The sequence below is a fragment of the Bos indicus x Bos taurus genome, unplaced genomic scaffold (assembly GCF_003369695.1).
Source record: "Bos indicus x Bos taurus breed Angus x Brahman F1 hybrid unplaced genomic scaffold, Bos_hybrid_MaternalHap_v2.0 SuperScaffold_100126, whole genome shotgun sequence".
In the NCBI taxonomy this organism is placed as follows: Eukaryota; Metazoa; Chordata; class Mammalia; order Artiodactyla; family Bovidae; genus Bos; species Bos indicus x Bos taurus.
This window is the reverse complement of record NW_020867066.1, coordinates 525,629-546,418: the sequence shown is the minus strand read 5'-3', so window position 1 is coordinate 546,418 and position 20,790 is coordinate 525,629. Positions and strand designations below refer to the sequence as shown.

Sequence of the window (20,790 nt, the reverse complement as noted above, 5' to 3'; positions counted from 1 at the left end):
AAGTGAAGTTTTCAGTACTGACATAGGGCTTCCATGGAAAGACCCTGTTGGTTTATGCTTGTCATTCTATCACTTTGGAAATAAAGTCTTTAGTAAGTATAGACTTAATAAAGTCTAGAATTTGAGAATTCCACATCTGAGTATGATTTCAATTATTTCATGTTATTTCATGGATGCTTACTAGAATTAATACTTAGACACTACAATGTAGTGTCACCTATAATCTGGCTTGAGTCTTGACTCTCATTCCTGTTTCTAAAATGTAGAACTTGTCAGTGGCTCCTGGTTGGCTACACAATGACTAAAGTAGGACAACTCTGATTCTTTTCTGTGTATACATACACTGACTGAGGCCTCTTATGGAGTCTAGACTGGCTTTTTCGAAAGCCTTGCAAACTTGTTTTTTTCCTAAAACAGCCTTCACATCTCCCCCATGGTCAGGTCGCTTGCTGTTGTTCACTTTGTTAAAGTCAATGAGCCTTCCAGCTGCACTTCTAAACACCCAGCTGTGTGCACTGAGATCAATGTCTTACTGCGCAAAACCTCTTAGTTTACAAGGAGGACAGTGAGCCAGGAGAGGGGAAGGACCCACACTGGGCAGAATAAGGGAGACTAGGATGCCCAGCTCTCATTTCTGCCTCTGAGGAACCTGTCTCTACATGGAGCTTGTTAAGACAGATGCCTGGGGAAAGCTCAGCAGAGTCAGGGTTTAGAGTGTTTTAATACAGGATAGTAGATGCTGAATGTAAAGTGGAAGTGTCAGCTGGAGGCTTTCACTGAAGTTGGAAAGCTCCCTGTGCACAGGGCTGGGCAGGAAGTACCCTGGGCGCCTGCAGGCTGGGCAGGTGTATGGAGGCTGAGACGAGGACCCAGTCCTTTGCTGAAGCAAGAGTAGAAGCTCAGGTGTGGAGGGAGGAGAAAGTAAGGCTGTGAGGAGAATAGCAGGCACGTCCTCGCCTGGAGGAGGCGGGGTGTTCAGCAGAGAGAAGCTGTTTGGGAATTCTCGCTCTCAGGTCCTGTGTTAGTTTCTGGCACTGTGTCTGTCCAGGCTGCTCTCACAGGACACCAGAGCTGAGTGGCTTTAGAAATAACAAGTTTTTATCTCATGGTTTTGGACGCTGGGAAAGTCCAAGTCAAGGGGCTGAAAGATTCAGTCTGGTGAGGGTCCGATTCCTGCGGCCTCACGTGGTGGCAGAGGTGAGGGAGCCGTGTGGTTCCTTTTATCAGGGCACTAATCCCTTTCATGGAGGCTCCACCCCCATGACCTGGTCCCTCCGGATGGCCCCACCTCCTGATATCAACACAGTTGGGATTAGGTCTCAATAGATGACTTTTGAGGAGTAAAACATTCAGTCTATAGCAAGTTGTCACAGATGGGGATGCTCAAAGAATAGAAATTAAATTTCTCACAGTTCTTGATGCTACAGGTTCAAGGTGTGGGTGGTTTGGTTTCTCCTGAGACCTCTCTCCTTGGCTTCTGACCATAAACCCTTGCTGTGTCCTCACACGGTCGGGGTTTTCTCTAGTTGCAGTGAGCAGAGGCTACTCTCTAGCTGTGGTGCGTGGACTTCTCATTGTGGTGGCTTCTCTCATTGCAGAGCCCAGGCTCTATGGTGTGTGGGCTTAGTAGTTGCGGTTCCTGGGCCCTAGAGCACAGGCTCAGTAGTTGTGGTGCATGGGCTGAGGTGCTTTGTGCATGTGGGAGCTTCCTGGACCAGGGAGGGATCCTATGTCTCCTGCACTGGCAGGTGAATTCTTTACCACTAAGCCACCAGGGAAGCCCCCATTTGTATATTTTTGTTTATATTTCTATTGCCTTAGGAGACTGACCTAAGAAAACATTGGTATAATTTATGTCAGAGAATGTTTTGCTTATAATCTCTACTAGGAGTTTTATGGTGTCATGTCTTATGATTAAGATTTTAAGTCATTTTTAGTTTATTTTGTGCATGGTGGGAGGGTGTGTTCTAACTTCATTGATTTACATGCCTGTGTTTCTGTCCTTATGTCTTAGTCTTCTCTTCATCTAAGCACACCAGTCATATTAAATTAGGTCCAGTATAACTAAGGGTGATCATTACTCCTTTAAGGTCCTTGTCACCAAATTCTAAGGTACTATAACTAAGGTGTCAGCAGGTGAATCTGAGTGGACACAATTGATTTACAGAAAGTCCAGAATAGCAAAGTAGAGACTTCAGCAGAGTCCAGTGTTTGAAAGGGAGACGTGTAAGGAAGTCTGAGCTCTGGATATTAGGAGCTGGATTCCACGTCCACTAAGCAGTGGTCATTAGTCTTTGGTGGGATCTCCCCGAATGTAGGACGTCCTTAGTGTTAGGGTGATGAAAGATTTGTGGAGATGGATGGTGATGATGGCTGCACAACAATGTGAATATACTTAATACCACTGAGCTCTATGCTTAAGATGACAGAAATGGTAAATTTCACATTAGGTGTATTTTACCACAATTAAAAGAAAACTGCATAGTATCACTGAATCTTTCAGAACATGAGTGAGCAGGGCAGCTGACACATGGCATGCCCCCCAGCTCCCTGATCTGACTCCCCTTTCCCACCTTCTCCTGATCATGAGTTGATGAGTTTTCCCTTAGAGAAGTGCCTGTGTCTTGTCATGAGTTCAGTGACAGGAGCTAGTGCTGTGACAGGGATTCCCCACCCCCACCCTCCTGGCATTCTGAGTATAGCAGCCTTCTTGTTCCCAGCGCCCCACCCTGAACTCACAAATATCTGTCACCCATCTTGTGAGCATCTGCACAAGTTCCTCATCAAGGCAGGAACAGGATCTGCTAGTCATTGCATCTGTGTCACAGGGAGGGGAGAGCAGGCATTTTAGTACCAAGTATTGCCAAATTCAGACTTAAATTGAAGAAAGTAGGAAAAACCACTAGACCATTCAGGTATGACCTAAAACAAATCCCTTATGATTATACAGTGGAAGTGAGAAATAGATTTAAGGGCCTAGATCTGAGAGATAAAGTGCCTGATGAACTATGGAATGAGGTTCATGACATTGTACAGGAGACAGGGATCAAGACCATCCCCATGGGAAAGAAATGCAAAAAAGCAAAATGGCGGTCTGGGGAAGGCTTACAAATAGCTGTGAAAAGAAGAGAAGCGAAAAGCAAAGGAGCAAAGGAAAGATATAAACATCTGAATGCAGAGTTCCAAAGAACAGCAAGAAGAGATAAGAAAGCCTTCTTCAGTGATCAATGCAAAGAAATAGAGGAAAACAACAGAATGGGAAAGACTAGGGATCTCTTCAAGAAAATCAGAGATACCAAAGGAACATTTCATGCAAAGATGGGCTCGATAAAGGACAGAAATGGTATGGACCTAACAGAAGCAGAAGATATTAAGAAGAGATGGCAAGAATACACAGAAGAACTGTACAAAAAAGATCTTCACGACCCAGATAATCACGATGGTGTGATCACTGACCTAGAGCCAGACATCCTGGAATGTGAAGTCAAATGGACCTCAGAAAGCATCACTATGAACAAAGCTAGTGGAGGTGATGGAATTCCAGTTGAGCTATACCAAATCCTGAAAGATGATGCTGTGAAAGTGCTGCACTCAATATGCCAGCAAATTTGGAAAACTCAGCAGTGGCCACAGGACTGGAAAAGGTCAGTTTTCATTCCAATCTCAAAGAAAGGCAATGCCAAAGAATGCTCAAACTACTGCACAATTGCACTCATCTCACACACTAGTAAAGTAATGCTCAAAATTCTCCAAGCCAGGCTTCAGCAATATGTGAACCATGAACTTCCTGATGTTCAAGCTGGTTTTAGAAAAGGCAGAGGAACCAGAGATCAAATTGCCAACATCCGCTGGATCATGGAAAAAGCAAGAGAGTTCCAGAAAAACATCTATTTCTGCTTTATTGACTATGCCAAAGCCTTTGACTGTGTGGATCACAATCAACTGTGGAAAATTCTGAAAGAGATGGGAATACCAGACCATCTGATCTGCCTCTTGAGAAATCTGTATGCAGGTCAGGAAGCAACAGTTAGAACAGGACATGGAACAACAGACTGGTTCCAAATAGGAAAAGGAGTACGTCAAGGCTGTATATTGTCACCCTGTTTATTTAACTTATATGCAGAGTACATCATGAGAAACATTGGACTAGAAGAAAGCACAAGCTGGAATCAAGATTCCGGGAGAAGCATCAATAATCTCAGATATGCAGAGGACACCACCCTTATGGCAGAAAGTGAAGAGGAACTAAAAAGCCTCTTGATGAAAGTGAATGTGGAGAGTGACAAAGTTGGCTTAAAGCTCAACATTCAGAAAACGAAGATCATGGCATCTAGTCCCATCGCTTCATGGGAAATAGATGGGGAAACAGTGGAAACAGTGTCAGACTTTATTTTGGGGGGCTACAAAATCACTGATGGTGATTGCAGCCATAAAATTAAAAGACGCTTACTCCTTGGAAGGAAAGTTATGACCAACCTAGATAGCATATTCAAAAGTAGAGACATTACTTTGCCAACAAAAGTCCGTCTAGTCAAGGCTATGGTTTTTCCGGTGGTCATGTATGGATGTGAGAGTTGGACTGTGAAGAAGGCTGAGCACCAAAGAATTGATGCTTTTGAACTGTGGTGTTGGAGAAGACTCTTGAGAGTCCCTTGGACTGCAAGGAGATTCAACCAGTCCATTCTGAAGGAGATCAGCCTTGGGATTTCTTTGGAAGGAATGATGCTAAAGCTGAAACTCTAGTACTTTGGCCACCTGATGCGAAGAGTTGACTCATTGGAAAAGACTCTGATGCTGGGAGGGATTGGGTACAAGAGGAGAAGGGGGCAACAGAGGATGAGATGGCTGGATGGCATCACTGACTCGATGGACGTGAGTCTGAGTGAACTCTGGGAGTTAGTGATGGACAGGGAGGCCTGGCATGCTGTGATTCATGGGGTCACAAAGAGTCAGACATGACTGAGTGACTGATCTGATCTGATAGTGTGCTGATCACAGAAGTTCTCCTGAGGTCTTTTTAAAACACAGGAGACATTTATAAAATCCTCTCCAATATTTTGGGTGTACCACTTTGGATACTTGAGAGAAGCAAGCTTAAGATTGTTGTTTGCTGATCAGAACCACAACCTCTAGAGTGACTTAAAGCAGAGCGCATGAAAGTAAATTAGGAAATCACTCAGCAGCAATTGGAGGGTGTTCTCAAGTTAAAGAATTGGATGGAACAATATTCTGTGAGAGATGGTGGTCACGTGGAGGCTTAGTCATGGGGAGGGCTTTGTATTAAAAGTGGATGAATCACACTGCTGCTTGCCATTAACAGTTTCCTACAGTCATGAATCTATATCCAAGGTCATTGAGGTTTGTGAGTTTTACAACTTTATTCTGTGAGTGCTAAGTGGGTTCTGTCACCTGTAGAAGGTGAGAGGCCTTGGATGAGCTGATGCAGTCTCATCATGCTGTGGATCCCGTCCTGGTTCAGCCCCACGTCCCAGACCCCCACCTCCTGCGTCATCAGCTCTTCAGGTGTGTCCTGATCAGACTCCCACACTGCTGTCTACACAGCTCACCCTCCTGCTACACAGCTCACCCACCTGCTTCAGCCCTTCATGGACACCCCCCATCCCCACCACTTCATGTTCGGGAAGCAGCTCCAGGTCCTCAGACAGAACAGGCTTCTTCTGCCCGCATCAGCCTTTCCAGCTCGTCCCCACACCCACTCGGTGTCCAGCTGTGCTGGCTCTGTGGGGGTCCTTTCTCACCCCCGTCTGTCTGTACATACTGGTCCCTCTGTCCCAGAGCCAGGGAGCAGTGCCCCAGGACACAGAAGGAAGGTGGAGGATGGGCTCTGCCATCCCTCCTGCTCCTCTAGGGGGCGCCCGTGCCCTCTGTCTTCCCCCAGCCCTCAGTGGGTGCACTTGACAATTTATGAGTCTCCCCACCTCTCCTTCAATCTTTCCCAGCATCAGGGTATTTTCCAATGAGGGAAAGATTGAAGGCGGGAGGAGAAGGGGACAACAGAGGATGAGATGGTTGGATGGCATCACTGACTCGATGGACATGAGTTTGAGCAAGCTCCTAGAGTTGGTGAGGAAAGGGAGGCCTGGTGTGCTGCAGTCCATGGGGTCCAAAGAGTCGGACACAACTGAGCAATTCTACTGAACTACCCCTCCTAAGCTGTGAATGCAGGAAGGCGCCTCAGCCCAGCTTGTTCTGTCCCAGAACCCCTGCACCTGCTGTGTCTTCTTCCAGGATATTTCCCCAGATAGTCTCAGGGCTCCCATGTCTCCCCATCTAAGACCCCTTGCTTTTCCTTCAGAGCACAAGTCACAGTGCAATAGTGCATTTTCTACACTCACTCAGCGGGTCCCCCTGTACACAGTGCAGAGTACTGATTTCCATCTTGACGTGTGGGTGTGTCCTCTGCACTTAGGACAATGCCTGGCTCCTCAACAAACCTCTGCTGATTGAATGAATGGAGGTGGGGATTCTGTCTGTCTTATTTGTATCCCCTTCACCATGGGATGTGTCCCCTCTTAACACAGCTCTTATATAGGATTATATGTAGGATTATAGGATTAACACATCCTTTATATAGGAGTAACAGTTAAACAACTAATGATTGCTGATTCAATCATTTGTATGACATGACCTGGAAATCTTTCCTTTAAAAACTTGGAAAATAGTTTATTTTTCTAGTGATTGAACAAAAGCATTATTTAGGAAAAATTCAAAGCCATCAACTGATGACTTCATTGTATTTATTTATATTACCTCATCTGTGATGGAAAGTGAGGAAGAAAATATTTTAGAACTTTTGGGTTGGTCCATCTTGGACATAACAGCACATCACATTTGGTTAACACCCACCTTCAGGGACTATTGGCATGTATTTATGAATTAAGGAGAAGAATGCAATTTAAATGCTTTAGTACTAAGTCTGAAAAGGTGACAGTCAAGAAACTTAGGTATGAACACTGAGCTAACACAGGTCAAAAGGTACTCCTTTTGGACTTAATGAAGTGATGGTGTATGTGTCTATATCCTGGAGGGTTGCTTCTGATCACAGACCCAGTGTCCAGAGTGTCCCCTTAGGACTTTTCTGTCCTGAGTCCAAAGCACAGGGCCACTTGTGGTTAGGAGGAGCAGAGAAGGGGACTGATGCTTACTGAGCGTATTGGTGGTTGACTTCTCAGAACGTGTGGATGAAGTTGTCATTGACGCTGTTTAAGATGAAGAAACTGAGGTTTAGTCTCTTGTCCAGTGTCATCAGGCTTGTGAGAAGGACTGAGCTGCAGTCTGCTGCCTCCAGACTGTCCATCTGAATCACTCACAGGCTGAGCTCTGGCCCAGGTTCCTGAGATTTGCTCTGCAAGGGCCACGGGCTCCCAGAGAACCTGCCTAGAATCCTGCCTGGGGTCACTGGGGCCCCAGACCCAGCTACTTGCTCCCCGGGAGGGGTTGTGGACCCTGTGGCTGAGCCTGGGGCTGAGTCCCTAGGGGTCTGCATTTAAAATGGAGGAACAGTTTTTTTTTTTTTTTTTTTTTTAAACTATGAATAAAATTTAAGGTTGAATACTGAGCGGGGGTCTTGTCTGTAGAGAACTGGTGGGTGTTCTGAGCCACTGGGTAATTTCCACTGTGATTTGGGCCGTTTGGATTCCGTTTTTTATTCTTACATTTGGAATGTGTTTGGTCCTAATGAAAGAACACTTTCTTCCTGGTTGGAACTGGGAATGTTGTAGAGACTGATGGAGGCCAAATTGGCCTTCATTTTCTGTCTAATATTCTTTGGGAACAAGTGTCTAGCAAATGTTCTCTGGCAAAGGTTACCAAGAATCTATTAATTTTTTGTTGCTAATATGTGCATCACTCATTATAAATAATAATCTAGAAAGCTGTTTAAGAATGTACACATTTTTATATGACATAGATACTTGTCTGCCCATTCCTGAATAGTGATAAAATAGTATTTTAGTTCAGTCAAGTTTTGGAATCTCAGTATTACTCAGTTATTTCCCTTTATGAAGCATGCAAATAATTGTTAACCTGAGTTTTAGGGAGAAAAAAGCTTAGTTGTTGGTGCCTTCTTCACTGGACTGCTTTTTAGAATATTTTAGCAGCGCTAGATTCAAATTTCTTGCTGACAAATTTAAGAGCCTAGTCGGATGAATTGATTTATGTTTATTTAATTTTTATTATTGATTTGGTATTTAAACTACAGATTTTTGACTGCTGTGTGATCTTTGTCTCATTGTTTTCCACATATAATTTTTCAGTTTGAAGCACTCCCGTTAATGTGCTTTTTCATACTGTACCTCTTACATTTGTAGGTGTATTCGTCAGGCCTTGAAGGAGAAGATCACAATCTTAGTGACTCATCAGCTGCAGTACCTAAAAGATGCAAGTCAGATTCTGATACTGAAAGATGTAAGTAGTTTATAGAAGTCTGTGGAATTGCTGGCACTCAGGTGTGTTGAAAGCCAGACCTCCCAGCAGGTCACTATGCTTGGATTCATGGTAAGCGCCCTCTTCTCCCTCAGTTTTTCACCCCCTTCTTCTCAGAGCTGATGTTCACGCCTTGGAGGATGAATCCAAAGACCTGTAGAAATGTCACTGTGGTACTCTAAGTCACACAAACCCTAAAGTGTATGAAAGTACAACCACAGGGTTATTGCATCGTCACTGTTCTAATGAAATTTTAAAAGGATAATGATGCTATTTTATTTAGTCAAAGTGTACTTTTTAGAAATTATACTTAAGTCAAAGTGTATTATTTAGAAATTAGGGATATTAAGATCTGATTGTATCCAGGTGATTGTTATACATAGTTTGCCTAAAGAGCATCTTCCATTAACACCAGAAGTGAGGTTGGGTAACTGAGCACCCAGGTCAGAGATGCCCTCTCTGCTGGTGTCTCCAGTTGCTGGTCTCCCTGCCCAGGTCTCTGTGTGCCCAATACATGTGGGAGCCTGTGCAGCTGGAGGACAAGGCCCTGCCTTCATGGGGCTCCTGTTCTTATGGGGAGGATGTGACAGAGAGAGGTGGGCTGACATCCTGGCTGCCTCCCTGAGGAGCTGGTGCCTCGTGGGGTCTGAGTGACATGAAGGTGGGCACCACACAGTCACCTGGGGGAGGGGGCCTAAGGCAGGGGGTCCTCAGGAAGGAGCTGACCTGACAGGTTAGAGGAACAGCAGGAAGACCAGTGTGTCTGAGGAGAGTGAGCAGAGGGATGGGAGGGAGCTGGTCTCTGAGCTGTGGGCAGGGACCGGAAGTGGGATGGAAGCCTTGGATGGTCCAGAGCAGAGGAGGGATGTGGTCTGATGTAAGAGTTAAGAGAGTCCTCTGATGGTCACTGGAGGGGGGACAGCAGAAGCAGTTACAAGTCTTAGTAAAGCTGAGGAGACAGAAGTGTGGGCTCGGGCTAGGGTATCAGTTTCTAGAGCTGCTGTAACAAAGCACTGCAAACTGGGTGACTTAAAAAAGCAGGAGTTTATCGTCTCCCTGTTCTGGAGGCCACGGGTCCCAAATCCAGGTGCTGGCAGGACCGTGCTCTCCCTGGAGGCTCCAGGGGAGAATCCTTCTTTCCAGCCTCTGGTGTTCACCGGCCTTCCTTGTGTTCCTTGGCTTCCAGCTGCAGCACTGTGCTCCCTGCCTCTGATGTCACGTGCCTGTAGTCCCTGTGTCTGTCTGGGTTTCTTTGGTCTTATTGGATGTAGGGTCACCCTGCTCCAGCGTGATCTCATCTTGAGTACATCTGCAAAGACCTTGTTTCCAAATAAGGTGTTTATGGGTGTCATGTTTGAACCTATCTTTTTGAGAAGGGGAGCACCATTCAACCCACAACTCCTAGCATGGTTGAAGGTGGGGTGGAGACTAGTGCGAAGTGTTCAGACTTAGTGATTGCTTGCTTCAATCCATTGCTTGATTTGCCTCTGGGCCTCAGGACCTCTATCGTTAACCCCTGACTGTTCCAAGGTCCTGGATCAAATCCCTGACTTAAGAAATGAATGTCTGCTCTAAGAAAGTTTATTAAAACTCTTGCCTCTCTATATTATTATTAACCCCTGCCTCTCTAGAAACAGTTCCCTGTGTGGACTCCTCTCCACTCCTCTAGGAATGGGGTAGGGGAAGGGCTAAGGTTTCTCAAGCTTAAGAGCAGTTGGTTTCACGTGCAGAGGAGGCGACTCTAGTGTGTAAACTCCTGACTGCACAGGATCAGTGGCAGGAGAATAACCTATCTTGCCAGTCCCTAGATGTTTTAGGGTCCTCTTACTGCTTCCTTTGAGGATGCTGCCTCCAGTTTTAGTACTAACAAAGTAATCATTTGTCCACTGGTGAGCACACCTGGATGAATTAGGGACCATCCTCACTGGTCCCTCTCTCACAGCAGAGAGGGGATGGCTGCCCCCTTGTCCCCTCGGAATTGTCAGCACTTGGCTGCTGAGTGAAACTGCTGTCTTTGTACTGTCATCTCATTGTACATATTACAGATATGAAGTGGTGAGTGGTGATTTCATTAAAGAGGTGTGTGAATTTTGCCTCCCAAGTGGAACAAGACACAGTATATCCTGCATAATTTTCTAGCTCTGCAGTATCACATGGTACCCAAAGGCTTCATTGGTTTCCTCCCAGTTGCTCACCTCAGGGGCTACAGTGAGAGGGGTCATTCGCCTCCACCTGACCTGCTGTAACCAGAGCTGCTCTCATTTGGTTAGTTTTGCATCCTGAGTTTTTTTTTTTTTCCCCTAATGTTTTATTTGTCACGGAGTGAATCAGCCGCATCTAGTTTCATGGGGTGAGAAAATAGTGAAACATCTGCACATTATTTTATATGACTTTGTAAGGAAGGGAAACTGTACAAGGATGTGTCTGTCACACGTGTTCAAAGAGCATGGTTAGATTCAGTTCAGTTCAGTTCAGTTCAGTCACTCAGTCATTGGAAAAATGATTAGATTGGCTGAGGCTTAAGCAGCTGCCTGACTGGGGAATCCTGGTTGGCTGGTTGTGTCTGGTAGTTCCTAAGTTTTTTCTCAAATCTGAGTGCACTGATTCTGGCTTAGATGTTGGTTTGTGGGCACAGACTACCAAGGCTTTAGAGCCACTCCAGCCTCATGGCCTCCTTGCTTAATTACTTTTACAGGTGGAATATTGAATTCCATTGGGAACTTCCTGAGTTTATGGGGCAGTTGTAGAGACTAGGGAGATGCATCTCTCTGTCCAGGGCTGGTTCCTATATGTCCTTTCCCACCTGGGACACATGATACTCTGACAGTGGTCAGCAAATATTTGATGAGTGACTCTTACCTATATGCAGGTGTGCTTGTGCCCACCTCTCTGTCAAGTTTAGCTTTCTTTCCCAGAATATTCTCCCCAATTTACTGTTTTTTAACAATCCTTCTTCTCACATGAGGCTTCTGTCAGTTTGCACGTTGTCTAAAAGACTGTGCTGATCCTCCACCAACTTCTGTACTTCTTGCTTCCCTGAGTGCCCACAGCAGTTATGCCCATGTCCTCCATTTTTAACACATGAGCTCACATTTCTTTCACATCCTCCAGCACCTAACACAGGGTTTGGCAGGGAACAGAATGCTCAATTCTGTGTTTAGTTGACTGTACTAGATTTCTCAACAAGAATTCTAGACCCAGGGATCATTATTTTTCCCCACAATTATAATTTAAGACCAGATAACTTTTCCTGATTGATATTAGGTTGGTTTAATATTATTGACTGTACATTAATTCCTCTCAAACTTTTTTATTTTAGGGCAAAATGGTGAAAAGGGAGACTTCCACTGAGTTCCTGAAATCCGAGGTGGATATTTTTTCCCTTTTTGAGAAGGGGAATGAGCAGTCTAGACCATTTCTAGTTCCAGGAACTTCCACTCTGGTCTCTGAGTCTTTGGTTCAGTCTCTCCAGTCTCCAAGACCCTCACTGAAAGATGCGGCTCCAGAGCACCAAGATGTGAGTTTCTCACCCTGTAGTGTGCCGGGTCTGTCTGCTTTTGGTGGTCTCAGGGACCTTCAGTCTGCTCTGCTCATGTCTTCATTTGTCCCAAAGTAAACTATAAGGTTCCCAAAGTCTTGTTCCATGGAATTGGTAGAGTTAGAAGAGCATGAAGGGAGCAAGCCCTTAGGGTGTAGGATAGAGAATCTTATGGAGATCAGGAGTGGGTACACTGCTGTGAATTTCTGGGTGAATGTGGCTCACACTGACTGAGAACTCTTCAGTTTACCTTAGTTACATCCTAGTCATGCTGGTGGCCCCCGGCTTCCCTTATGCATCCCGAGGCTTAATGTGAAGACCCTCTTAGACTGAGTCCTGTTGTGACTGCATTAAATCAGCTACTTTTCCTATATGTTGGAATATTCTGGCACTGCAGCTGACTGGCTGTATTATTTTGCCTCGGTGTGAGATGGTTTGTGATTAGGCCAGGAGGCCTGGTAGGCTGCTGTCTATGGGGTCGCACAAGAGTCGGACACGACTGAAGTGACTTAGCAGCAGCAGCAGCAATGTGTGTAAAGGACCTGACTCACAGCAGACACTTTGTAAATAGTTCCCATCTTCCTTTCTTACCCTTCAATGCTGAGACCTACATTTTGTCCACCTTGAATCCCAGTGGCCAGCATAGAGCCCTGGACAGCCTTGGTCCACAAGACTGTATAATCCATTCTGAGTCCTCCAGACAGAAGTACAAAAATGGACTAGATCTCCCCCAAAAACATCTACAGGTATTCCTCGATGTCCAAAGCTTCACTATCCAGACCCTGGGGCCTGGATGTTTCTGACTTCTGTTCAAATTAATCCCTCACATTCCACACTCAGGAATCACTCTCTGAAATTTAGGAACCAAATAGATTTGGATCATATGCTTGTCCCTTGCCATCCAAACTCATATTAGTCCAACTCCCTCTGTGAACTCAGTTTACTGTATTTGGCTAGTATTTTGAGCCCTTAGTATGTTGTATGTTCCTGTCATTGAGTGACACAGTCATCTGGAGGGATACACTAGCTCCATATCATTCTGTGTGTTATTTTGGGAGAAGCTTCTGCATTTATACTTGAATCAGGGAGGCTGTGCTTATGCTCAGAGTCTTGATCTACTTTAAGCAAAGCTACCCAAATGTGAATGACCTCATGCAAATGATGTTTCCTTATTTGTAATAGGTTCCTAGGAGTAGAATGGCTGGGTCCAAAGGTAAATGCACACGTGGTCTCACTAGATATTCCCACATCCTTCTCCAGAGGAGATGGGCCATCCTGCACTCCTGCCAGTGCATGAGATGTGTCATTTTCTCCACAGCTTTGCAGTGGAGGACATTGTTGAACTTTTGAAATTTGGGGGTTCTTTATTTAAAATTTCATCTCTAACTGCCATTTTTCCCTCCCAGACTGAGAATATACAGGTTACACTACCTCTAGAGGACCATTTGGAAGGAAAAGTTAGTTTAAAGACCTATGAGAATTACGTCACAGCCGGTGCTGGCTGGCCTGTCATCATCCTCCTTATTCTAGTAAACATCGCAGCTCAGGTATGTAAGGGTGTGTATTTTGGTTTGTGCACTCAGCTTGATGTTTATGTACTATTTATACTGTATTTTGGAGAAGGCAATGGCACCCCACTCCAGTACTCTTGCCTGGAAAATCCCATGGATGGAGGACCCTGGAAGGCTGCAGTCCATGGGGTCGCTGAGGGTCGGACACGACTGAGTGACTTCACTTTCACTTTTCATTTTAATGCATTGGAGAAGGACATGGCAACCCACCCCAGTGTTCTTGCCTGGAGAATCCCAGGGACGGGGTATCCTGGTGGGCTGCTGTCTATGGGGTCGCACAGAGTCAGACATGACTGAAGTGACTCAGCAGCAGCAGCAGCAGCATACTGTATTTTATAAATATTTTCAAATATGTGTATTAAGAGATTTGTCTCAAAGAACTGGCCCCTGAAGTTGTGAGATCTAGCTGGGTGAATGTGACATTGCTCTAAGGGCCTTTGACTGACTGGACAGGGCCACAACAGTGTTGAGGGTGATCTCCTCTACTGAAGTTCTCATGATGGATGTGAACCACATCCACAAAATAGCTTCAAGGCAACATCTAGACAAGTGTTTGGTGAATCACTGGAGACTGGCCTGGCCATGCTGACACAGAAGACTGACCATCACAGTACCTGTCAAGCTTTTTCCTTTGAAAAACCTCAGCATCTATACTGTTATCATTGCATTTTGCAGTCCACTTGGATTTGCTGTGAACTATGTTTTCTGTGGGGACCAAAATAAGTGAGGCTTACTGATGTGTGAACATGACAGGTTGTGTGGGGAAAGGGGATATGTTTTAGAGAGATTAAAATGCAGCATGCCCTTCCCTGACCTGTGGTCATCTGGGGTGTGGGGTTTGATGCAGGCCTGAACTGAAAGGACAGCCTCCATGTTCTGGAGCCTTTCCATCCCCAGCCTAGTGAGCGGGGTGTGAGGGCTCAGTAATGTCCGTGTCTGAGTGACTGTTGTTTCCTGCTCCAGGTTGTCTATGTCCTGCAGGATTGGTGGCTTGCAGACTGGTGAGTGATTCCTGGTCTGACCCAAAGTGCTGTGAAATGTTTATGAAGCCTCACTTTCCCACAGGCAGGGGGGAGGTGGCGCTTTCTCAGCCTCCTCTTCTGACCCTCACGTAGTTTCCTGAAGAAAAAGTAAACTTGAATGTGAAATGTGACCGTCCCATGGTGTTTCCCCATGTCTGACCCTTAAAAGCTTCTTCACAGACAATTTTGAGAAATGAAAGTCGTGATTCAAATCTTTAAAAGGGAGACAAACACAGAGCCTCATGACCTGGGAAACGCTTTTCAGCATAAAACATTTCTCTGGAATCAAAGTATTTTTTTTAATTTAATTTTTGGGTAAATTCTTTATATCTATAATGTAATATTTTTTTCTTCCCTGTTCCATAGGGGGAATATACAAAGAGACCTGTATTTTAGGCTATATGGAAAAGAAGATATAATTTTCATCCTCGATCTGAACTGGTACTTTACAGTTTATTCAGGTAAAGTTGAATCTTCTAGTCCATTATATGAGAGTCTGAGGTGTTTACAATGAGGCTGTGTGAGTAACTAGGGCCTCCAGGAGTAGTTCAGTAATGTCTTATGTGACTAAGAGTCTGAGTTGCATTTACGCTGTGAATTAACTAGAATAATTATTTTTAAAATCTAGAAATCTAGAAGAAAGAGGTTGAATGAAGACTCTTAATTTACTGTGCACTTGGCTTTGGGAGTTAAACCAGGATTGCACATTATGAAAATCAGCCACTGGAAATATGTGGGTATTGTCTATTCTAATAAGTCACTTTAGCTAAATCTTGTATCATCGTATGAGTGGGCAAGGAGATTAGAAAGGGATCCCCATCCTGTGGTTCAGAGTGTTCTAATTTCGTCTGAATAAATCCTGGCTTTTATTGATCTTACATGAAATTCTCTGGCAGCAAGGGTCCTGAAATGAAGGTGTTATTGCCTTGTCGGTATGCAGACTTCCACACTGCTCCTCTCTTGGGCTTCACTAATTACTTGAGAAGCTAAACAGGAAGTAATCCAGTGTGTGGGATTATTTTTTTTAATTTTATTTTTAATATAAATTTATTTATTTTAATTGGAGATTAATTACTTTCCAATATTGTATTGGTTTTGCCATATATCAACATGAATCCGCCATACATGGAATTTAGAAAGATGGTAATGATAACTCTGTATGCGAGACAGTGTGTGAGATTAGAATTCCTTCTCTTTCTTACCTTGAGATCACCGTGTTATCTCATCCCCAACTGTGTGATTGACTTAACATTTGGCTTGCCAGACTAATAAAATGACCCTCTCTATTCACAGGAGTGTTTAGAATTTATATAGCATTCATCTTCACCTAAAATTTTAAATATCTTCTTCCATTCATCTGTTGATGGACATCTAGATTGCTTCCATGTCCTAGCTTTTGTAAATAGTGCTGCTGTGAACCTTGAGGACCATGTGTCATTTGGATTATGGTGTCCTCAGGATATTGCCCAGTAGTGGGCTTGCTGGGTCATATGGTAGTTTTATTCCTAGTTTTTAAAAGAATTTTCATACTGTTCTCCATGGTGAACAGTATGGCTGTATCAATGTACATTCCCACCAACAGTGTAAAAAGGTTTCCTTTTCTCCACACTCTCTCTGGCATTTATTGCTTGTAGATTTTTTGATGATGGCCATTCTGACTGGTGTGAAGTCCTACCTTATTGTAGTTTTGATCTACATATGGATGTGAGAGCTGGACTATCAAGATAGCTGAATGCTGAAGACTTGATGCTTTTGAATTGTGCTGTTGGAGAAGACTCTTGAGAGTCCCTTGGACTGCAAGGAGATCCAACAAGTCCATCCTAAAGGAAATCAGTCCCGAATGTTCATTGGAAGGACTCATGCTGAAGCTGAAGCTCCCATACTTTGGCCACCTGATGCAAAGAACTGACTTCTTGGAAAAGACCCTCATGCTGGGAAAGACTGATGGCAGGAGGAGAAGGGGACAACAGAGGATGAGATGGTTGGATGGCATCATCCACTTGAGAGACTTGAGTTTGAGCAAGCTCCAGGATTTGGTGATGGACAGGGAAGCCTGGCGGCCTGCAGTCCATGGGGTCACAAAGAGTCAGACACAACTAAGTGACTGAACTGAATTGACCTGAAAAATTAAGTGATGTTGAACATTTTTTCATGTGCCTTTTGGCCATCTGTCTGTCTTCTTTGGAAAGTGTCTATTTAAGTCTTCTGCCCATTTTTTGATTTTTTTTTTTTTTTTTTTTTTTGAGTTACATGAGCTGTTTGTATATTTTGGAAATTAATCCCTTGAAAATTGCTTAGTTTGCAGATATTTTTCTCATTATCAAGGTTGTCTTTTCATCTCATTTATGGAACATATATACACTGGCATATTTTTGTTATTCAGTTGCTAAATCATGTCTGACTCATTTTCAACCCCATGGACTGTAGCCTATCAGGCTTCTCTTCCATGTGGTTTACTAGGCAAAAATACTAGAGTGAATTGCCATTTCGTTCTCCAGGGGGTCTATGTGACCCAGGGATTGAACCTGCATCCTCCATTGGCAGGCAGGTTCTTTACCACTGAGCCACCAGGGAAGCCCACACTGGAATATTACTCAACCATAAAAAGGAACAAAATTGGGTCATTTGTAGACATGGATGGACCTAGAGTCTGTCATACAGAGTGAAGTAAGTCAGAAAGAGAAAAACAAAAATGCATAATTAACACATATATGTGGAATCTAGAAAAATGGTACAATATAGATGCTATTTGCAACAGTAGGAATAGAGACCACTGAGTTATTTCTGGTCTGACCCAAAGTGCTATGAAATCTACACGAAGCCTCACTTTCCCACAAGTAGGGGGGAGGTGGTGCTTGTTCAGCCTCCTCTTATGACTGTCATGTAGTTTCTCTGAAGAAAAAGTAAACTTGATGGTGAATGTGATCCTCCCACGGTGTTTTCCCACGTCTTGCCCTTTAGCAGCTTCTTCACAGGTGATTTTGAGAACTGAAAGTCATGATTCAAATTTATAAGAGGGAGACAAACACAGGGCCTTGTTCCCAAACAGAGCTGGGAAACACTTTTCAGCATAAAATACGTTTTTTGAATCAAAGTATTTTTTAAATATTTGTGTAAATTCTCTTTATATATATAAAATTTAATAATTTTTAGATGTAAAAATGTAGAGGTAAAGAATAGATGGTTGACTCTGGTTAAGGGGGTAAGTTAGAAAATTAGGATTGACATATCTACACTACCATGTGTAAAACAAATAGATAGTGGGAAGTTGTTTTTGTATAGCTCAAGGAGCTCAGCTTGGTGATCTGTGGTGACCTAGAGGGGTGGAAATGGTGGTGGGGAAGGAGGTCCAAGAGAGAGCGGATATTTGTATACATGTAGCTGATTCACTTCCTTGTTCAGCAGAAACTAACACAACATTGTAAGACAGTTATACCCCAATTAAAATTTTTTTAATTTAAATATTCCCACAGTTTATTTTTGTGTATGGTGTTAGAAAGTGCTCTAGTTTCATTCTTTTACAAGTGGTTGACCAGTTTTCCCAGCACCACTTGTTAAAGAGATTGTCTTTAATCCATTGTATATTCTTGCCTCCTTTGTCAAAGATAAGGTGTCCATATGTGCATGGATTTATCTCTGGGCTTTCTATTTTGTTCCATTGATCTATATTTCTGTCTTTGTGCCAGTACCATACTGTCTTGATGACTGTGGCTTTGTAGTAGAGCCTGAAGTCAGGCAGGTTGATTCCTCCAGTTCCATTCTTCTTTCTCAAGATAGCTTTGGCTATTCGAGGTTTTTTGTATTTCCATACAAATTGTGAAATCATTTGTTCTAGCTCTGTGCAGAATACTGTTGGTAGCTTGATAGGGATTGCATTGAATCTATAAATTGCTTTGGGTAGTATACTCATTTTCACTATATTGATTTTTCCAATCCATGAACATGGTTTATTTCTCCATCTATTAGTGCCCTCTTTGATTTCTTTCACCAGTGTTTTATAGTTTTCTATATATAGGTCTTTAGTTTCTTTAGGTAGATATATTCCTAAGTATTTTATTCTTTTCGTTGCAATGGTGAATGGAATTGTTTTCTTAATTTCACTTTCTATTTTCTCATTATTAGTGTATAGGAATGCAAGGGATTTCTGTGTGTTGATTTTATATCCTGCAAATTTACTATATTCATTGATTAGTTCTAGTAATTTTCTGGTGGAGTCTTTAGGGTTTTCTATGTAGAGGATCATGTCATCTGCAAAAATAAACTCAAAATGGATTAAAGATCTAAATGTAAGACCAGAAACTATAAAACTCCTAGAGGAGAACATAGGCAAAATACTCTCCGACATACATCACAGCAGGATCCTCTATGACCCACCTCCTAGAATATTGGAAATAAAAGCAAAAATAAACAAATGGGACCTAATTAAACTTAAAAGCTTCTGCACAACAAAGGAAACTATAAGCAAGGTGAAAATACAGCCTTCAGAATGGGAGAAAATAATAGCAAATGAAGCAACTGACAAACAACTAATCTCAAAAATATACAAGCAACTCCTACACCTCAATTCCAGAAAAATAAATGACCCAATCAAAAAATGGGCCAAAGAACTAAATAGACATTTCTACAAAGAAGACATACAGATGGCTAACAAACACATGAAAAGATGCTCAACATCACTCATTATCAGAGAAATGCAAATCAAAGCCACTATGAGGTACCATTTCACGCCAGTCAGAATGTCTGCGATCCAAAAGTCTACAAGCAATAAATGATGGAGAGGGTGTGGAGAAAAGGGAACCCTCTTACACTGTTGGTGGGAATGCAAACTAGTACAGCCACTATGGAGAACAGTGTGGAGATTCCTTAAAAAACTGGAAATAGAACTGCCTTATGATCCAGCAATCCCACTGCTGGGCAAACACACTGAGGAAACCAGAATTGAAAGAGACCCATGTACCCCAATGTTCATCGCAGCACTGTTTATAATAGCCAGGACATGGAAGCAACCTAGATGTCTATCAGCAGATGAATGGATAAGAAAGCCATGGTACATATACACAATGGAGTATTACTCAGCCAGTAAAAAGAATACATTTGAATCAGTTCTAATGAGGTGGATGAAACTGGAGCCGATGATACAGAGTGAAATAAGCCAGAAAGAAAAACACCAATACAGTATACTAACGCATATATATGGAATTTAGAAAGATGGTAACAATAACCCTGTATACGAGACAGCAAAAGAGACCCTGATGTATAGAACAGTCTTTTGGACTCTGTGGGAGAAGAAGAGAGTGGGATGATTTGGGAGAATGGCATTGAAATATGTATAATATCATATATGAAACGAGTCGCCAGTCCAGGTTCAATGCAGGATCCTGGATGCTTGGGGCTGATGCACTGGGATGCCCCAGAGGGATGGTATGGGGAGGGAGGAAGAAGGGGGGTTCAGGATGGGGAACACATGTATACCTGTGGCAGATTCATTTTGATATATGACAAAACCAATACAATATTGTAAAGTTAAATAAAATAAAATTAAAAATAAAATATTAAAAAAAAATTCCCACAGGAAATGTTTGTAAAAGCTTTCTACAAAAGTGATTCATATGAAAATCCACTCATTGAAATTTGGTATTTATTTTATTGATCACTTGCTAAGAAACTTAAACCCATTAGCTGTTTACCTTCTGAATTTGTTGATTATGTGGACTTAAAAAGGAGGAAGGGATTCTGTTACATATTCATATAGAATGGTAGGCAGCAAATGCCTGTTGATGGAATTCAGGAATTTGAGCAGCTTTCAGAATTTAAATAACACTGATATGTCATCTAAATGGAAAAAAAGTACTTGATGGAATATTTATTATATTAACTCTATTTACCCACTCTATTTACCATTGTGAACAGGAGAGATGTTTGGAGGGCTGTTTTAATTCATAGCTGTCTGATGCATAGTAGTGATCATTTATGTCATTGAAAAGATATACATTTAAATGATATTTATTTACTAATCTCTCACTAAGTGATTTATAGAAACATAAAGCATATGCTTTATGTTTCTATAAATCACTTAGTGAGAGATTAGTTGCTGACTTAGATTAATTACCTCATGTCAAAATCTAATTTGTAGTTCCTTCCAATTCAGTTGTTTAAGGGATGGTCCACTTACAACTTAACATGATCTTTTTGTACTCTTTAAAGCTACTTGGGC

At 42.9% G+C, this 20,790-nt stretch overlaps 1 protein-coding gene across 3 annotated transcripts in view; it reads left to right on the top strand.

Moving 5' to 3' along the window:
- Window positions 1-20,790, top strand: part of LOC113888431 (multidrug resistance-associated protein 4-like) — a 155,739-nt gene that overhangs the window by 39,031 nt on the left and 95,918 nt on the right. For all 3 annotated transcript variants that reach the window (XM_027535557.1, XM_027535558.1, XM_027535555.1), the window contains 5 exons: window positions 8,331-8,427; window positions 11,765-11,962; window positions 13,390-13,530; window positions 14,518-14,555; window positions 14,943-15,037. In XM_027535557.1, the coding sequence (XP_027391358.1) occupies window positions 8,331-8,427; window positions 11,765-11,962; window positions 13,390-13,530; window positions 14,518-14,555; window positions 14,943-15,037 (569 nt within the window). The remainder of the gene's footprint in view (window positions 1-8,330; window positions 8,428-11,764; window positions 11,963-13,389; window positions 13,531-14,517; window positions 14,556-14,942; window positions 15,038-20,790) is intronic.